Source organism: Trichosurus vulpecula, chromosome 5, assembly GCF_011100635.1.
Source record: "Trichosurus vulpecula isolate mTriVul1 chromosome 5, mTriVul1.pri, whole genome shotgun sequence".
NCBI lineage: Eukaryota > Metazoa > Chordata > Mammalia > Diprotodontia > Phalangeridae > Trichosurus > Trichosurus vulpecula.
In genome coordinates this window covers 40,229,713-40,249,902 of record NC_050577.1, presented here as the reverse complement: position 1 = coordinate 40,249,902, position 20,190 = coordinate 40,229,713, and the positions used below count along the sequence as shown (strand labels likewise).

At 39.6% G+C, this 20,190-nt stretch overlaps 1 protein-coding gene across 1 annotated transcript in view; it reads right to left on the bottom strand.

Moving 5' to 3' along the window:
* The window catches only part of NEK11 (NIMA related kinase 11), a 268,164-nt gene that overhangs the window by 140,629 nt on the left and 107,345 nt on the right, over positions 1 to 20,190 (bottom strand). Inside the window, exons 7-10 of the mRNA XM_036761946.1 lie at positions 7,794 to 7,943; positions 7,615 to 7,693; positions 6,416 to 6,501; positions 1,054 to 1,173 (exon numbers count right to left, since the gene is read on the bottom strand). Coding sequence (XP_036617841.1) covers positions 1,054 to 1,173; positions 6,416 to 6,501; positions 7,615 to 7,693; positions 7,794 to 7,943 — 435 coding nt within the window. The remainder of the gene's footprint in view (positions 1 to 1,053; positions 1,174 to 6,415; positions 6,502 to 7,614; positions 7,694 to 7,793; positions 7,944 to 20,190) is intronic.

Genomic DNA, 20,190 nt, shown 5'->3' with positions numbered 1-20,190 from the left:
CCAGAGAATTATACGTTATAGGAAAGCCTCAAGGAATTTCAGAAAGTGGCAGCTGAATGGGAAGTAATCCTATTCAACCCCTCCACAATTTCACCATCTTTTGCTAGTTGATGGTTACAAAAGGGGTCAGTTAAAATGCAACTTCTCAATTCATTAGGGCAGTTAAGTGGCATGGTGGACAGTGCCAGGATGACCTGGATTCAAATCCAGCCTCAGACACTTACTAGCTTTATGACCCTGGGAAAGTCCCTTTCCCTCAGTTTACTCATCTCTAAGACGGGGATGATGACAATAACATCTTCCTCCCAGGGCTGTTGTGAGATCAGATGAGATAATATTTGTTAAGTGCTACAGAAATGTCCGCTATTAGGATTAGGATTACTGTTCTATTCAGAGACATAACTAGGAATCCTAGCACTTTGAGTCAATCTATTTGGAGGTAGGGGAGTGGCCAGGCAGGCAGATCCTAGAAAAGATAACCTGACTCTAAGTACAACACCAGGAGAGCGCACAGCTTGTACCCTCCATCCTGCCCTGACCTCTGCGGCCCTTGATCCCACTCCTCTCAGGACCTGCTAGTTGCCCCTAATCTCGTGGGGGTACACGTCTGCCAGGAAAAGAGGAGCCTATCACTTCTCCCTTCTCCCAACTCAACCAGACCATGACTGCGCTGCCCTGTACATTCCCGGGGCCAGCCTTTCCCCCAATCCACATAAGGGGTATAAGCTGGGGGCCCCTAAGACATAAGAAAAGAAGTCTTACAACTACTATGAGTCACTCCTCACTAAAACTACTGCAAAGAGGAAGCAGCTCCTCCAGGCCCCACCTGACCAATGTGGATACTTGGGAAAAGGTCCTGGCTGCACTACCCTAGTTATGGCCCCGATTCTATTTTATTAGTACTGGCCTGTTAGCCAATCCTTCATTTAATAGGGAGTGGCACACCTGCTGTTAGACTACAAATCATGTTAATTCTGATTCTTCTAGTTTGACGAATCACACAAGATGCTGGACAGTTATCTGCGAGGGTTAAGATCTTGAAAGGCATCTTACTTAAGCTTCTTTTCTTTCTCATCAGCTGCATGGAGCTTCCTCAGTCTCATCCTCTCTCGCGGTGTCATTTTCTGTACTTCAGACAGCTCCCGCAGGGTTTGTAGATGGATCTTTCTCTGCCTATAAATAATAAAAGGCCCCCACAATACACCCACATTCCCATGCCAAACGCGATTGGGAAGAATAAACAAATGTTTTACATTAGCATCATTCTATTAATGAGACAGCTGAAACATCTCAGAGACATCAAGACAAAAATCACAGAGTTTGGGCAATGAGCCAACCAGGATGGAAGTTAATGGGCAATCATTTTCAAATTAGACTTTTATTTAAAAGCAAATTATGTAAACTATCCAAATACCTGCTAATTTTGTTGTTAATGACTAGTTTTTGTAATTCATAATTTCACAGCTTAGAGCCCCAGTCAGCTGTGGAACACACAGGAAAACACTTTTAAAGACTGTGGGCTATTTTCTTTTTTCTTTTTCTTTTTTTTTTTTTTTTTTGCAGGGAGGAAGGCAGGGCAATTGGGGTTAAGTGACTTGCCCAAGATCACACAGCTAGCAAGTGTGTCAAGTGTCTGAGGCCAGATTTGAACTTAGGTCCTCCCGACTTCAGGGCCGGTGCTCTACTCACTGCACCACCTGGCTGACCCTGTGGGCTATTTTCTATCAAAAGACATCAAGGGATTCTAAGGAACGTTTCTTATACCCATTTTGAAATATAGTATGCACTCGGTATGGGGAGAGGTTAAGTGAGAATAGCTTGGTGTCTCTTACAATGAGTACTCTACGTCCTTTGAGTACTCAAGCAGCAATCCACAGGGTACTGGGCGATTCACAGGAACATCAACTTGGATCGTATGTGACTGACTGAATGAATCCACTTAAGGTAAGGTCTTTGTGCTGTATGTTCAGTGGTTTTTCAGTTGTGTCTGACTCTTCATGATCCCATTTGGGGTTTTCTTGGAAAAGACACTACAGTGGTTTGCCATTTCCTTCTCCAGCTCATTTTACAGATGAGGAAACTGAGGCAACCAGGGTTAAGAGACTTGCCTAAGGTTACACAGCTAGTAAATATCTGAGGCCAGATTTAAACTCAGGCTGGTGTTCTATCTACTGTGCCACCTAGCTGCCCCAAGTTGGGAACTTCTCTATTATTAAAGAATGAACATAATAGGAAAAAAGACTAAAAAGGGGGGTTGAGGGGATGCAAAGAGCAGTTTGAGAAAGAATGCACCCCAACCAGAAGGCTGTAAGACCATTCATTCCCATTACAACTCTCTTAAAGGTAGTTTACATAAGCTTTGCATCCAAACTTTCTAGGTATTTTCATTTCCCCCAGCACCTGTGTCTTGACTATAGAGCTCCTGCCTTTTCGCCATTATAGGACTGATCAGCATCACCCTGTTGGGGCGTGACAAAGGAAGGCAGGGATCATGGCGGCTCAGGGAAAACCAGGCTTTAGTGGACAGAGAATCAGTTTCTCGTAGACTTGGGGGTGGGAAAAGGACATCCGGAAGAACTGGATTTGGAGTCAGAGACCTGTCTACCTGTCTCTACCACTCTAGACCTCAGGTTTCTTATTTGAAAAAAAGGGGAGTTGAACTAGATCTCTCTGGTCCATTCCAGCTCTAAATATACAGGCAGAGATTCTAGAGCAATCCCAAGGACAGGGCTGGTGCCAGGCAGATTTGGTGATCCAGGGTTGGATTTGATGGCCTATGAGGGTCTCCACCACCCCTAGCTCTATGATCCTGTAATCAAAGGGATCTTAACCTGGGGTCCACGGACATTTTTTTCCTTTTTAATATAGTATTTTATTTTTCCCCAATTACATGTTAAAAACAATTTTAACATCTTTTAAAAAGTTTTGAGTTCCAGATTCCATGAGATTTAAAAAAAAATATTTTAACAACTATATTTCAACATAATGAATTTCCTTTTAACCCAATATATTTTATTTTATGCATTTACATACAATAGTCTGAGAATGGACCCACAGTCTTCACCAGACTGCCAAAGGGGTCCCCACACACAAATAAAGGTTAAAAGCCCCCATTACCATACTGTTAACTCATGAGCAGATGACATCGAAAGTACCTTCCAGGTCTCAGTTCACAGTCTCTAATTATCAAACTAACTTCAGGCTTTAGTAGGCCTGTGGGGAAGATATTTTGGAGCAGAGCATCTTGCATTATATGTCCACACGGAAAGATGGCCTTATCTATTGATATATAGTTTCATTAGCCCTAGACTGATCCCAGGCCCTACAACTCAAATACTCCTTGGGATCTTTATGGTTTTCTCCAAGGTGGACCCAAGAAAGTAGGGTTCTATTCTACCCAAGGCTGCCTGACTTACTTTCACGTGAATAGAAACTCTTAAGTCTCTATCTAAAAGGTCCTTCTCTCCTGACATGCCTCAGATGTGCCCCAATACATTCTCACATCCCTGGAATATCTCTGGAGCCAAATGCAAGAGTTCCACCTTAGCAGATGGGGAGAACAAAGGTCAGGGAATTAAAGGAGAAACAAAAGACAGCTCAAGGTACACAGGAAGTCATTCATGTGCATAGTGTGCTGAAGTAAGGAACTTTTGGAAAATTCTGTTTGGTGCCCTAAAATTCACACTTACACCATTATCTGGAAACCAATCTAGAACCTAGAAATGAAAGTGGGGTTGCTTTCCTCTAGCACTCAACAGATAACTTTTTTGAGTTATAATATCATGGGTCATAGAGGGAAGAGAAAACCCACATGGGTCTTCACACTCCAAAAGATTTGATAGGGGAGAATAAAATGAGATTTGGGAACTACTTCTGGATTTGATTTCTCTAAGTTATTCTGCTCCTCTATAAATATGGAGAAGTCCTAAAAACATCCCCTCAGGTGAGTAAAAGGATCAGAATCCAAATCAACAGCTAGTCTAAGTAAGGAGGGGAAAGTTAAATCCAATGTCACTTTGAGGGGAGTCACTGGGAGGCCGCGTATTGAATTCTGGTCCCCAGGTTTTATATGTTAAGATGAGATAGCCACACTTTCCAGTCTGCACATAAAGGCAATGATTCCAACGGACTGAAATCGAATTAATTATTCTGATAATTTAGGCCAAAAAAACCCCAATTTTTGATGAAGCAATAGAAACAGGTCTCTTTTCTCTGCTTCTGTCTGTAGAAACCTAGCTTGAGTTCAAAATTCTTCTCTTTCCTGCTTATCTTACTTAAAAGAGCCTTGGGGCAGCTAGGTGGCACAGTAGATAGAACACCAGCCTGAGTTTAAATCTGGCCTCAGATTTAAATCCCCCTCCTCACACAGAATTTTTTTAAAAGCATGAATGTTTTATATGCAAGTAATACAAAATACCCTTGTGGTCAAATGGCCATAAATCAAACACTCTCCCTGAATATAATACTGTCTAAATATTTCCCACCAGGGCAGTGTTATGCATGCTAAAGAAATTGTTACTGAGTGAATAAGGTTATCATGTTTCTAGGAAAGGCTTCGACTGTACTGGTCATTCTGTGTTCCTGGGGACAAATACGGTGCTGAGGGACATGGTGGACCCACGGCTGGTCACAGAAAATGGGCTTTAGGGGTGGAAACCTATGCAGCCGTCCCCTAATAAGTCTCTTTAAAGGCAACTGTGAACTGCCCTCAGCAGCTTCACGCACTGGTGTTATTCCTCCACTTAGATGGAATCAGTGATGGCAAACACACCATGTTGGGACAGGTACTTGACCAAGGGTCAGGAGACCTAGTAGTAGTACACCAAGTGCTGGTACTAAATGTTCACTGTGCAGTCTGCACCAAGGCCATGGTGTTCCCATAAGTACAAAAATTTAATTCAATGATTACTAAAAATCCCTCCAACTCTAATATTTTGTGATTCCATAGTAAATATTATAGCTGTTAAGGTTGGGGGGAAAGAAAGTTTTTAAATTTTCACATAAATAAAGAGAGGGATTCAGAGAATGATGTGGAGATGGGATTATCTCTGATCTCTCTTACTGTTCTCATCCATGTAGGGTAGAATACCAGTTTCAATAGGGGAGGGAAGGGAAAGGAAGATTTATTAAGCACCTACTGTGTACCAAGCACGATGCTAAGTGCTTTATCAATATCTGTCGCATATTTGTGATGATGATGACCACTTCTCCAAGGATGTAAATTAAACAAGACAGAACTTGGATAAAGCCACAGACAACATGCGCATCACATCTGAAATTGACACAAAGCCATATTGGACAGCTCCCATGTTGGAAGTCAGAGTCAGGAGCCAAAAAGATCTTGGCAGGTTACAATTTGGGACCAAATCTAATTGGAATAAATGTAAAGTCTTACACTTTGAGTTTAAAACTCAGAATTAGAGGTCTAAGATGGGGAAGACAGAGATAAACAGTAGTCAATATGAAAAAAGATTTGCAGGTTTTAGTAGACTGCATGCTCCAAAGGATCCAACATTATTTTTATGAGAGAGCAATGTGTTAGGAAAGACACTGATAAGCTAGACAACATGATTGACTAATTGCCAGCTATGTTAGAGGGAAATCCTTCAGGAGTGGGTCCCTTTCACTTCTGGAATCCTAGGATTCTTTGATCCAGAGGAGGACAAGAGAGATGGTGATGGGCCTCTAGACCACTGCACATAAGGAGAGTTTGAAGGAACTAGAGATGGTTAGCCTGAAGAAGAACAGACTTGGGCAGAGAGTTTGAGGAGGGGAGAGCCATCTTTAAATGTCTTTAAGCATCTGAAGGGCCATCACATGGAAAAGAGATTAGACTTATGAAGTCACAGGACCAGCTCTTCTCTCAATAAAGCAGAAAGCTGGGATGACATAAGGTGGAAATCCAAAACAAGTTCTAATTAAAGACTTTTAAAAGCACCTATTCTCTAGTTCTTATTTCAGTATCTTAGAGAAACACTTTAAAAAGTTTTTCCATTGATTCTCACAGGGATTTTTTTTCAAAAGAGAGTTATGAATAACATTTTGCCAGTTTTAAGTTAAGCAAACAATAAATGAAAGTCATTTGTGTTTCCTGTATGGAAGGCACATCAGCGTAAATATCACTAAATGCTTTGGGTATTAATTTCTCAATATATTTGCAAGATAATCACAGTGATATCCTGCAGATGAGTGGGCTATGTATTGGTTTAAGCTTTTATGACTTCTATTTGCTTCCACCGTGGAAAAGGACTTTGGGATACAACGTCACCAAGCCACCCCTGCTTCTCTGCATTCGTGGACTCCAGGAACACTTCTACAACAAATTCAGCATTAATAGACCTATAAAGATAAATGTGCTTAATGATCTTCCAGCCGAAGTGTAGCTTTTTTTTTAACAAAAAACCAATTTACTCACATGGCATTAATGAGATGAGCCGATTCTGTCTGGCAGTTCAAGTTCTTGTCTTCCAGAGTCATGCTAGAATATTTACACATCATGCACTGCAAAAGTACAGTAATCCTGATAAAGTTAATGATCCTTCTGGAGGCACAAAATTGTCATATGACATTTTCATCTACTTCATCTCCAACCCTCAAATCATCCACACACTAACAACACATAATTAATCAAAGCAAAAGCCTGCGAATGAGGTGACTGTTCACTTTTTCCTCCTTCTCTAATGAAGGGGTGCGTCTCAGACAATATAGTCCAATAGGACACTAGCTGATAACTTCACTGCCCTTCCCTCTGCTCCTTAAAAACTGCATTTCATCCATCAAAGCACGTGGACATCATCTCGTTGATGAGATGAGAGTGCAGTAAAAGTTTTTGGAAGACAAATGGTCTCTCTGAGATTCACTTAGGTCAAATAAAGAGATAGACTCTAACCTAAAAGAATAAGGACCAAAGTATTCCTAAAGAGTGAATAATTAGCTTCCTTCTCACCATCTACAAAAAGCCAGCTCACCATTTACAGTGTGCCATTTACACAGAAACAGCATAAATCAACCAATAAGCATTTATTAAGCACTTATTCTGAGCCAGACACTATACTTGGGGTACAAAAAAAGGCAAAAATAGTTCCTGCCCTAAAGGAGCTTACATTCTAAAATAAATTTCTCTAATTATTGAAGAATCACTAAGATCTATAACAAGAGAGCAAGATTAATTCAAATCAATAAACATTTATTTGGCACCTTGAGTGAACTATATGCAAGGTACTATCTAGGAGCTAGGGATTCAAAGACAAAAAAGAAACAGTCCCTACCCTCAAGGATGGTCTAGGAAAATGCAGATTTCAGTATAATCTTGTCTTTCTAGACACATATGCACTGAGTGTTTTGGTGATAACACTAAAATCTATGACATGCACGATGGCCTTTTGGCTAGTGTGCAAACTTCCACCTTGACTCCCTCCATTTCGAGATACGCCAGGGATCTTTTCCTACGAAGAAGCTGTCATGTCTGAGAAGTCTCTTCCTGACATTTCAATCTCATTTTTCCTATTCCCAATGAATCCTAATGCATCTTGATCCCAAAAGCATATCTTCAAGGCACATGATTCTTATTTAAATGCTAATAAGGGCTCTTCTGTATCTTTTTCATATAAATACCTGCAGTTGTTCATCAATGTAAGGGATTTTTAAAATTTCTGTCGCTGACGGTCTCAATGAAGGACTCTTGTTCAACATGCTGTAATGTTTAAAAAGAAAAACAACATTATTTTCAAAGACAGAAAATATAAATGAAAAGCCAAAGTCATATGGGTGAAGAAAACCTGTATTTCATCTACCTTTGCATGATGGCATTCAGCTCCTCTGGGTATCTAGCAGGAAGAGAAGGTGTGTCACCTTCAACGATTTTTAAAACAATGGACAAGAAATTGTGACCGGTGAATGCATGATTCATGCAGCACAGCTCATACAGAATGCATGCCAGTGACCTAGAAGAACGAAGGCAAAGATTTTAAACGGAGGTATGAGGTAAGGTGTGATTCCAGATGCGTTTATCACCCATAGTCACGAGCCCATTGGAGCATGACTGTGAACCACCTCCATGTACTTTCTTTGCCTGATGGAAAATCCCAATTCCACACTGGTCCAATCTATTTCAACATAGATTTGCAGAGACAGAAGTGAAATGGGCAAACAGAAGCTAATCTCTCTATGGAATGAGAGAAAAAACAAGCATGAACACTATGTCAATCTGAGGCAGCCCTGACAGGGCAGGGAATTCCAATCATTTAGAACCCTCAACTCTGCTTTTTCACTGCAGAGAAATCAGCATTCTTTACTAAAACAGTTGGGGGCATGGTGCATGGAGCACTGGACTTGGAGTCACAAAGACCTGAGTTCAAATCCTGCCTCTGGCACTCTTCAGGTATGGGACCTTGGGAAAATCACTGAACTCTCAGTCCTCATTTCTTCAGCTGTAGAACAAGAAATAGTAATAATAAATACTATCACCTACCTAACAAGGTTGTTATGAAAATCAAATGAGATCACACACACATGTGCTGTTTATCATTATTTACCAATCTTATGACATCCTCCATCCCTCTTGCAAGTAGATAGCTACCTGCATGGACAACTGAATGTTCTAATGCTCATCTGAGATGCAGCTGGGCTTAATGGGTAAGGAACTGGCTGTGGAATCAGGAAAACCAAGGTTCAAGCTCTGCTTTTGGCATATGCTGCTAAGTGGTCATAGACAATTATCTGACATGTTGGTGCTCCCAGGCAATTTTCTCGGACTATAAGTTACAGAAGAAGTATTTATCTGTATTGGTGAAGGGAATTTTCCCATTTACATTTCCCCACACTGATGACAATCATCCTATTTTTTAAAAAAACTGCTTTGAGTACGACAGTCCAGAATACTCAAGTCCTTGATTTGTCCAAAACAGTTTTGAAATAACCCTGAAAGAGAGCGTGTCTAGGCCATAAGAAAACCTTCTTAAAGAGATTTGGTCAATATTGCTACTATAATATTGTAATTTTTCAATGGATTTACATAGAAATATGTAAGATTCAACACAATCCAATTTGACCTAGCCTTTTATATGAGTCCAGATAGAAATCTGAAGGTAGAAGCTGAAATACTCCCTCCTCTGGATTCTGCCTTCGGTGTGATCAGGAAGGTCAAGCCACACCTTTTCTTCTCCAACCAGACAACTCCTACTCACTAGTCACTGCCCTGGACTCCACACCTTCAGAGATCTTTCTTTGTCTAGGTAGAGGAAGACTGGATGAAAACGTATGATCCAACCTCTCAGCCCTAGCCCAGAAAGCAAACTCCAATTCATTTTATCCTAGGACAAAGAAAAAACAAACCATCCTCTTGGATGGGAGGGAGAGAGAAAGAAAACAAGCATTTATTAAATGTCCACTGTGTGCCAGGTACTGTGCTCATAAGTTCTTTACAAACATCTCATTTGATAACCTGAAATTCAAATTGGAAAAGGAGGGCATAAGTGGTACTTCACTAGCTGCCCAAATTCTCACCTGGGGAAAATCAGCCTCTCTCCACATGCCTGTTCCTCTAGCCCAGGGGATGAAGGCACCAGTTGCCTCCATGGAGCCTGGATTCATTTTCTCCATGCCTAACATCTCTGCCACCACCATGTCTCACTTCCAAAATCTCAACCTTTTCTCCAAACACTTCTCTTGAAAGACTCTCTAAAAATGATCCATTTGAACAAAAACATTTATAGCAGCTCTTTTTGTGGTGGCAAAGAATTGGAAACTGAGGGGATGCCCATCAATTGGGGAATGGCTGAACAAGTTATGATATATGAACGTAATGGAATATTATTGTTCTATAAGAAATAACAAGAAGGATGATTTCAGGAAAACCTGCAAAGATTTAAATGAACTGATGCAGAGTGAAGTGAGCAGAACCAGGAAAACATTGTACACAGGAACAACCACATTGTGTAATGATTAACTTTGATAGACTTAGCTCTTCTCAGCAATGCAAGGATCTAAGACAACTCCAAAAGACTCATGATGGAAAATGCTATCCACATCCAGAGAAAGAACTATGGAGTCTGAATGCAGATCAAAGCACACTATTTGTAGTCTCTCTTTTTTGTTTTGTTTTGTTTCTCCTTTCTCATGGCTCCTCCCATTGGTTCTAATTCTTCTTTACAACATGACTAACATGAAAATAGGTTTAATATGAATGTATACTTGGAGCATGTATCAGACTGCATACTGTCTTGGGGAGAGGAGAGGAGAGGGAGGCCGAGAAAATCTAAAACTCAAAAACTAATGGAAGTGAATGTTGAAAATTAAAAATAAATAAATTAAAAACAAAAACAACTGTGAGTGACTTAGCTATTCTCAAGAATACAATGATCTAAGACAATCCCAAAGGACTCATGATGAAAAACACTATTCGCCGCCAGAGAAAGAACTGATGGTGTCTGAATACAGACCAAAGCATACTATTTCTTTTCTTTCTTTTTCTTTCTGTCTTTCCTTCTTTCATTCATTCATTCTTTCTTTCTTTCAGAATTTTCTTCCACCAAATGACTAATATGTAAATGTTTTGCATGATTACACATGTATAACCTATATCACATTGCTTACTGTCTCAGAGAGGGATGAAGGGAGAGAGGAAGGGATAGAATTTGAAACTCAAAATAAAAAAAATGTTAAAAATTGTTTTACCTATAATTTGGGGGAAGAACAAAAGACTATTTAAAAAGAAACAATCTCTAACACCATCTCCTTGAAACTACATCTCTTAGAAACCCATGAAGCCAGGCTGTGAATCATTCTTCCTGCCTAAAGAGTCCTCCTATCTCAAAGCTTACTACATTGACATTTGTTATTTACCATGTTGAAGGCACTGTGTTTGTCACTGGGCACACAAAGATGAAAAATAAAAACACAGCACAAACTAATAAGGAAGATACAAGAACAAAAAAAAGAATAAAAAACTATTGTCAATAAATTACTTTGTGACATCAGTAATCAATCATATCATGGTCTGTTATGTATTTTAATTGCATGATAATGATCCAAAGTATTCACGATCACAATGCTCTTCATCTCCTTACAGAGAAGAGGCAACGGACTCAGGATGCAGATTGAGACATATAGCTTTTGGACATGGCCAGCATAGGAATGACTATTCTTTTTCAACTGAGGGGAAGAGGCGAGAGGGAGAGAAATTAGCTTTCTGTTTATTGAAAACAAAATCAAATGTGTTAAAGGAAGTATTGAAGTCCCTTTAAAATAGGACAGTGAGTATCCAGAGCAAGCAAACACTTTGGATATCAGAAATTTGGTAGCTATCAACAAGGAGAACTCACTGTCCACTAGTTTCTAAATACCTTGGAATGGGAAAAGCTCACTATGAAATTGGCTCTAAAGAAGAACCAAGAGTGCTCAGAGGCAGGACAGATTACTGTGCCAGAAAGCACCTTGAGTACCTTCTGTTTGATGGACCACAAGAGAGGGGGAGGCAGAGGCAGAGGCAGGGAAGGGAACTTGGAGAGGCAAGCACAAAGAACAGTATTTCTTCTGATGAACAATATTCTCTCCTGCTAAAGTGAAAATCAGAGTAAGTAAAAACCTGAGGCAGAAGCAAGGCTGAGGGGGGTTTTACACAGGGTAAAGCTGACCACAAGCATAGAGGAGCCTTGGGCAAGTCGAGAGAGAGCCACGGGTGATGTTCATTTTACTCAGATCCTGCCTAATTTTCATTTCAAGAGATATCTTTTAAAGAAGCAAACATAGGTGGGATGGGAACAGCTATTCTAAGAACTCCATCAGTTCCCAGTCCAAAGGGGCCACTGGCCATCATGAGACAGATTACCTCCGTCGTTACTGATGGCACCTCCTATACTTCTAGCATCTCATTGTTCTTCCATTGGTTCTTCCATTATCTTATTTGTCTTGAAAGAAAAAATACACTAAGCTTTGCTTCTTGTTGGATTTGGTCCCCACTTCTGCCTGGTCTTTTGGGGCTCCCAGAGGATGCCAATGGCAGGCACTAGTGCTCTGCAAGACCAGATCAGGGCTACTGGGCATATTAATACTCCCACCACCTACCTCATGGGTTCGCTTTAAGGGTCAAATAGCAAAATGTAAAGAGCTTAGAAGCCATAAAGCTCCTCATGTAGGCTAACATGCATTACTATTATTATTATCATCATTACTATAGGAATTAACTGCATCAGTAATATTATGTTTTCCTGTTCTGTTTTCCTTGTGGGCAGGGGAAGGAGAGAGATTTGTATTGTATACTATATATTCCAATTCCTGCCTTTATTATTGCAAACTGGGGGTCTCTAAACTCTCAATTCTTAGAGAGGAACATGGCCCAATAGTTAGGTTGGAGGGTGGAAGGAGAATTAAAGCAAGAACAGGAAAGACTAAAGAAAACTGTCAGTAGTTACTTGAGCTGAGGGCGCACCTACCATCCTAGCCCTGCCTAGTGGTGTGTTGGGAGTTGGTTCAGATTGTTTCCTGAAAGCTAATTGTTAAATTTTCAGAGCATTCATACCTTAGAAATTAAAAAAAGTTACAAATTAAGGCTTGCTTTATTGTTTTGCTGATTGTCTAGATTTAAAAAAGTGATGAAAAAATGTTAATAATGCAGATTAAAGTTTGAAATGTGTCATTACTTTTTATTCTGGAGAGCTGATTATTAAACATTTACTAGCACACCCCTGGTCCTACCAATGGGCAAGGTACACTGAAAGCCAGAATCAGGAACCTGAGGAGAGGACCGACCACACAAACCAAAAGATGAAATCAGTCTAATAGCAAGACATCATGTTGGGAGCTTATTTCATTGGGAAAGAAAATTACAGAAAAACTGAGATTCCTACAGCTTGACCAATCACCTAGCATTTACTACCTGCTAGGTATCAGGTCAAATGCTATGTGCTGGGGATACAATGAAAAGACAGAAATGGCCCTTGCCCTCAAGGAGCTTACATTCTAATGGGGAAGATAACATATATAAATCAGAACAGACAAAAGGAAATACAGAGTAAACTGGCTTGAAATTGAGAACACACCTAGTAGCCTGACTTGGGAGTCTAGATCTCTAACTCTAGCCCAGTCTTTAGGGAGTGAATCCTGGAATTGATTGATTGAAAAGTGAATACACAGAATACTGGGATTGATACAACTTTCCCTCCTTTTTTTAAAATCAATTGATTGTCATGCTTTGTAGCAAATTCCTTTAAAATATATAACAAAGTGGGGGGGGGATGTGTTGTTTTCTGGGAGGTAGGGGGGCAATGTTATGTTCCTTTCTGTAAGATGGAGTAGAAGTTAGGATACCCAATCCCAGAAGGAAATATGGTGGCAGCTAAAGACCAATAATTAACAGCAGCAAATGAGCCTGGGATTTCCTAGATTAAAATGGCAACATTTAGGATCTGGTCATGGGGGGCAGCCATAGACTCTTTGGCTATGGTGACAAAATAATTAGGTTTTCTATCTTTATAGAAAAAGCATAATTGGGTGGAAAATTACAATATACTCTATGTGATATCCATGAGAAGCCAAGCTGTTCAGACCTCAAGGACATAGTTTAGGTAGCAGCATCTCCCTGGTGATAGAGAATCCAAATTACAATGAGAAAGTCAAAGTATGTTGATCCCCTGCTCTACGAAGTATAAATTCAGGACTTGTACATGGAGATGTCCCAGGCAGGATTGATTATTATAAAGATAAAAAGAATGAGTTTATGTTGTAAAGTAATGAGAATGAATGTTTGCTCTTGTATTTAAAAATACCATCACAGAAATGATTTTGTGAAATTTTGTGTGAACAAAGAAAATAGTGCGACATTATCATGGGAGTGGGAAGCATAAAAATCTAGAGGTAGAAGGTAAAGATAAACCATCTTCATGCTACAAATTGTCAGAGTTATGAATAGTAGGCAAGTGAGGGCACTTTATATGAATTGCTATTGAACTGATTTTAAGCAGTTGATGTTAAAGAAATTCTAGCATACCGAAAATGTGATTTATAAAGAAGTTGGCCAAGGAGAGAAACACGTTTCTCTTGCGATGATATTTTAAAATACAATGATTAAATGTCACTAGAAAAATATTGTTAAGACCAGAGGAAATAACTCTTATCCACAATGAACAAATTTGGCCACATCCTTACAATAAGAACCATCTTAAAAGAAAAAAATCTTTATCTAAGCTGAAAATTAATTACACAAAAACTACCATATAAAATTGCTTATTGTGAAAGGGGTTTGAGGGGGTTTTTATGCATTTCTTTCAAATGCTCTCTGGTTCTTTGCCTCAAATCATTCATGTCTTGCTAAGAGCAAAATGATAGTCTTTACCTAGGTGTTTGCAAAAAGTATCCTCTCTATTCAGATCCTTCTGATATTCTTTGAAATACTAAAATATTTAGGCCCTCAATGTATAAACTATTCTCTAGAATAAAGTCAGACACGCCTGGAATTTACATTCAGTCATCACAGCTCCAATGGGCACATTCAATACATGGATGCAATAATGTTATAATTGATACTCTAGTCACATGGATGTTGGAGGTGCTGCAGCACCAGTAGAAAGAGTAATGAACTTGGAATGAAAGAACCTAAATTTGAATCCTGGCTCTGTCATGTACTGCCTGGGTGACCTAGGGCAAGTGGCTTCACCTCTCTGAGTCTCTCAGTTTGCTCATCTGTAAAATGAGGGCATTAGACCAGATGGCCTCCGGAGCTCCAGATCTCCAATCTTAGGCTCCAGCTAATGCAACTTCCAAACATATTTAACATGTGTCCAGTTCCTTGGATCCATACTGCACCCTCACAATGCTTCACAAATAGGAGCTGATGGACCAATGCAAACACATCATCATGACTGGAAGAACAAATCCAAGTACACACCCTACTGTTAATGGCGGAGTAGCAAAGTAGGAAACCAGAACATTCTTATTATACATTAGAAGAACCCAGCTCATGAATAATTTTGACAAAACATAAGTTTTATGGGTTTTTTTTTGTTGGGACCTAGGACTCCATCAATATGGGGAACTCTTGATAGAAAACACCTTTAATCTGCAATTCCTCAGCCTAAAAGAGTTGCCTGAGGGACTGAAAAAGTGACATGCCCAAGGTGAAACAGCTAGTATGCAAGTGTCAAAGTCAAGATTTGAACCTGAGTCTTCCAGACTCTAAAGGCCATTATACCAGAGGTGTCAAACAGGAGGCCTGAACCAGATTAAAATGTCATTGGGAAATATTTAACAAAACAAAGAAAAATACAATAGAACACAGACAATGTCAACATGTGGTTTTCTAGTGGTGCCTGTTTCTGTTTGAGTTTGACACCAAGCTGCCGCTCATTTAATGAATTAAAATGATATAAATTGAGGCATTGTCTAAAAAAAAAAAAGGTTATCCTCTTTCTGCTACTTCCTCACCATACCTTTGTGTGGTATGAGTGTGCTTAATTTTATTTAAAAGGCAACAATTCATTCCAGTTAACATCTGGACTATTTTTTTTTGAGTTCAGAATTAAACTAGTTGTTTATCAGGAAATGATTTCCCAGCGGCCAAGAATTACTGAAGCAAGACTCTGCTGGAGGGAAGATGGGGAAATTACAGCTTACTAGATAGGGTGCATAAATTGTTGTTCATCCTTCGTTTTCAAAGAGGACCAAAGACACTGGGGTCAGGGCACTGTGTGTTTGGCTGTGGTTGATCAGTCCAATGTAGGGTGGGTAGTCAGGGTTTGAAGCTTATTCCATTCAGATTATGTAGGAGAATACACTTTTTTTTTTCAAAGATGAATCCAATTCAGACTCAAGAACTTATCATGCTGAGTGAGGCCATTGTATTCACACCAACGCCTCCTAACCTGCTTTTTCCAGGCAGGATGAAATGAGAGAACAGTGATTGATTCTGGATTTCTTGAGGGGAAAATAAGTCAGTTCTAGGTTTTCATGGAATTTTACAGTCTTGAGAAAAATGAAATTGAGGATCATGCAAAAGGCCATGGAGAGGTTCATGGTGGGCATGAAAAGGGTGCAACATGTTACAAATGAAAAACTACAAAGCAGAAGTATAAAGAATATCATCGGGAGAAATGTAGGACTGAAAAAAAGAGATGAGTCCATTCCATAGCAAAAGCAAAGGATAACTGATGGGCAATCCATGTGCCTTACTGATCCATACATAATGTCCAAGGATTAAGAGGAAGTCTCCCAGTTCAGTGGGTTTACCCCTATGGAGGGTTTACAAGAGGACGTGGATGTCCATTTCACAGCATGGGCAGGCAAGGCTGGACTGCTGGAGAGGCATGGATCATCACTGTTGGAGAGATGCCTCCACTGATGAACACACAGATCCACTGACATAATGGGATAAGGTCTAGGTTTGGCTCTCCTATTAACTTCTCTCCCCAAATACCCAAGTCTCCGCCTGATTTGTGCTGTTGTTTTTTTTCCCCCTTACTCCTGAATCTTGAACAGATGTTGCCAATAACTATGTTTTTTTAGCCTTAAGCGACTGACAAAGTTTGTAGCAATAGATTTTAAATTTAATGAGAAGTTTAAACTATTTTTACTGATGTACATTGTCTTTAATTTATGTAATGTGAATTCTATGTGCTTTTGTGCCCTGAAGGCTGCAAATCCATATGACATTCTTTATCACATTCTATAGCTTTTAGTCCTCCCCTTGGAAGTGACTTTTAGTGAACTGACTTGAAATTGAAACTGACTGGTTAAAAAGAAACACTAACCCCAAGTACATATTCTGCGTGTTTCTACTAGAGAAGTTGATGCTCTTAATAACAAATACCATAAATTCTAACAGGGGAAGGTTTGGTTTTTTAATATACTTTTAGAAATGGCTACAATTTTCATTGGAACAGCTATTTTTGAAATTAGTAAAGCATTACTGGCTTAGATTAAATGATACAATCATAGAATTATTTACTAAACAGATATTAGAATGAAGCTGCCTACCTGCCTCCCAGAATTTTAGAACATTTTCTAAAAAATAGGAAGTATACAGCTTTGTTTTCTTTGGGGCCACAGAGTGTTAGGGTATTTACTTAAATTGTATGAATGCTCTCTGGTTACATTTAAACTCATCTTCCTTCTGCCCCTTCAATGTGCTTGTTTTCCAAGGTTATATTCTTGGCTCTCTTCTCCTCTCTCTCTCTCTCTCTCTCTCTCTCTCTCTCTCTCTCTCTCAGCCATCTCATCCACTCCCACAGATTCAAGCACACCAGCTTTGCACATGACACCTAGATCTATTACTACATCCACTGATTATCCCCAGAACTCCAGGCTTGTATTTCTAACTGCTTCCTGGACAGCTTCATCCAGTATCCTGATGGCACCTTAAATTCAACATGTCTAAAACTGAATTAATCATCTTTTCAAAAACCTACCCTTCCCTCAAATTGTGTGTGTATGTATGTGTGTGTGTGTATCCAGAGAGAGAGTATGTGTGTGTGTGTATCCAGAAAGAGAGAGAAAGAGAAAGAGAGAGAGAGAGAGAGAGAGAGAGAGAGAGAGAATGTGTGTGTATGTATATATATACAGAGGGAGAGAGAGAGAGAGAGAGAGAGAGAGAGAGAGAGAGAGAGAGAGAGAGAGAGAGCGCTATAGTTATCTTTTGGTTATCTCATAACCAGGGAGGGTCAGTCATCCCATCACTAGTTTACATTAATTAGTTCTAGAATTACCACAGTAACCAAGAGAACACTGTCTACTGGATCAGGCCAGCTGTGGGAACTGAGATAAAGGACAAGTGTGAGGCTTAAAGTACTGGTCTCTTATAGCTGTGCGTGGCCATGGTGGAAAGTATACTAGACATGAAGTCAAAGGGGCAGGGTTTTAGGTTCATCTCTCCCACTAACTAGCTATGTGAACTTGAGCAAGCCAGTGCACCTATGAAAGCCTCTGTTTCCTCATCTATAAGATAAGGATGACATTGTTTGCACTGCCTTCTTTGCAGGATTGTCAAGAGGCTCAGAAGAGCTAATGTATGCAAAGAACCTACAAAAATGTAAAATATTCAAATTAGCCATAAAGTATTATATAAATTAGAGCTCTATGTGTGTGAGTTCTAAGACCTTTCAGATCAGTGTGTACATTATGAGAGTATTTGTGTGTGTGTGTGTGTGTGTGTGCGCGCACGCACCTCACATCTGGTCTTGAGCTTCCTATACCACAAGATTCCTATGACCTTGCTTCATTCTCCTTTGTTCTTTCTGTCATCCGGCTAACTACATTGCAAGCAGGGAAAAGGGTAGTTGAGACAACAGTTAAGGTGACACAGAGGAAACTGTGAGCTTTCTCTAGAAGCCAGGATATAATTTGCATTTTATTTTTTCAAAATACAACCAACTGTGTCTAGGTGAGTAAATCAATTCCAGAGAGGCTTAAGTTAAAAGAGGCACTGAGCAATAAATGGAAGGCTGAGATCAGGTGTGATCCTAGGCCTGTTTATTACACCTGAACTCCATAAAAATTACCATCTGTCTAAGCCCACCAGAGCTACCTGGAGGATTGCTGCAGCTTTGGCTGATAATGAATTGCAAATGTAATGGGGGCAGTGACTTATCTCAAGGCACCCCAAACCATTCTTAGCTATCTGTTATCACAAAATCTGCAAAGCCCTGAAAAGAAAATGAAAATAGTAATAATACATAATCCTGTTACACAGTAAAACATTCAGAGAACTTCTCTTCTGTTTCAGAATGTTTTGCTGATCAATCCCATCTAGATGATACTCAGATTTGGAAATAGATGCTTTTAGTTTATTCTGATGTGTTCATATCTTTCCTTCATTTGCTCATTCACTTATGCATTCAACGAGCATTTATTAAATGCTTACTAGGTGCCAATACTGTGATAAGCATGGAGGATAAGGCAGGATGAACCAGATCGCAACCTTCCATTTCTTGCCCACTGTCTCTTTTAATTTAAGTCTCTCTGGATTTATTTGTCTAGATACAGTTAGTTGTAGCTTAGAAAAAAGAAAATGCAAATCATATTCTGGCTTCTAGATAAAGCACATATTTTCCTCTGTTTCACATTAACTGTCCTTTCCCCCTGCATTTAGGATAGTTAGTCTAACAATATGATAAGACAAAAATGAAACAGTCCCTACCTTCAAGGTGCCTCCATTCTATTAGTAAGAACCAACATGGACACAGAAAAGGAAACAGAATATATATGAAGCAGACTCACACCATATACAAAGATAAATGTCAAATAGATGCATGATCTAGATATAAAAAATTCATATCATAAACTTCCTTTTACATCTATGTACAGGGGAAGAGTTCATGACCAAATATGTACAGGGGAAGAGTTCATGACCAAATGAACAGGGATAGAAAGGGTCACACTAGATAAAATGGGAAATTTTAATTATGTAAAATTTAAAAGTATTGTGCAAATAGTAATATAATTAAATTTAGGAGGAAAACAAGGAAATGAGAAAAAAATCTTTGCAGCAAGTTTGTCTGACAAAGTTCTTGTATCCAAGACATATAAGGAACTGTTTCAGATATACAAAACTAACAGTCATTCCTCAATAGAAAAAAGGTCAAAGGATATGAACAGGCAGTTTTCAGAGGAAGACATCCAAGCTATCAATAATAATATGAAAAAATGTTCCATCACTAATTATAAGAAAAACGCAAATTAAAATAACTTTGAGATTCCACCTCACATCTATTAGACTGGCAAGAGGAAAATGACAAATGTTCAAAGGGTTTCAGGATAACAAGAACATTAGTCCACTGTTGATGGGTCTATGAAATGGTTGAGCCATTCTGTAAAGCTATTTGAAGCTATGCTAAAAGTTACTAAATTGTGCATACTCTTTGAGCCAACAATAAATAGACCACTTCTGGACCCATTAAGAAGGAAAAGGCCAAAGACGGCAGCTGAAAAGCAAGGAATTGCATGAGCTTCCCGCCAGGTCCCTCCAAAAACCTATAAAAATGCCTCTGAACAAATTCTAGAACTGCAGAACCCACAAAATAGCAGAGGGAAGCAGGGATCCAGCCTAGGACGGCCTGGATGGTCACTAGATGAGGTCTATCGTGCACGGAGCTGGGAGCGGAGCAGAGCAGAGTACAGTGTGTGTGGTGGCAGGACCAACCAGACCAGGAGCTGGGTGGAACAAGCCCTAACGCCCTGAATCAGTGAGCTGTGGCAGTTACCAAA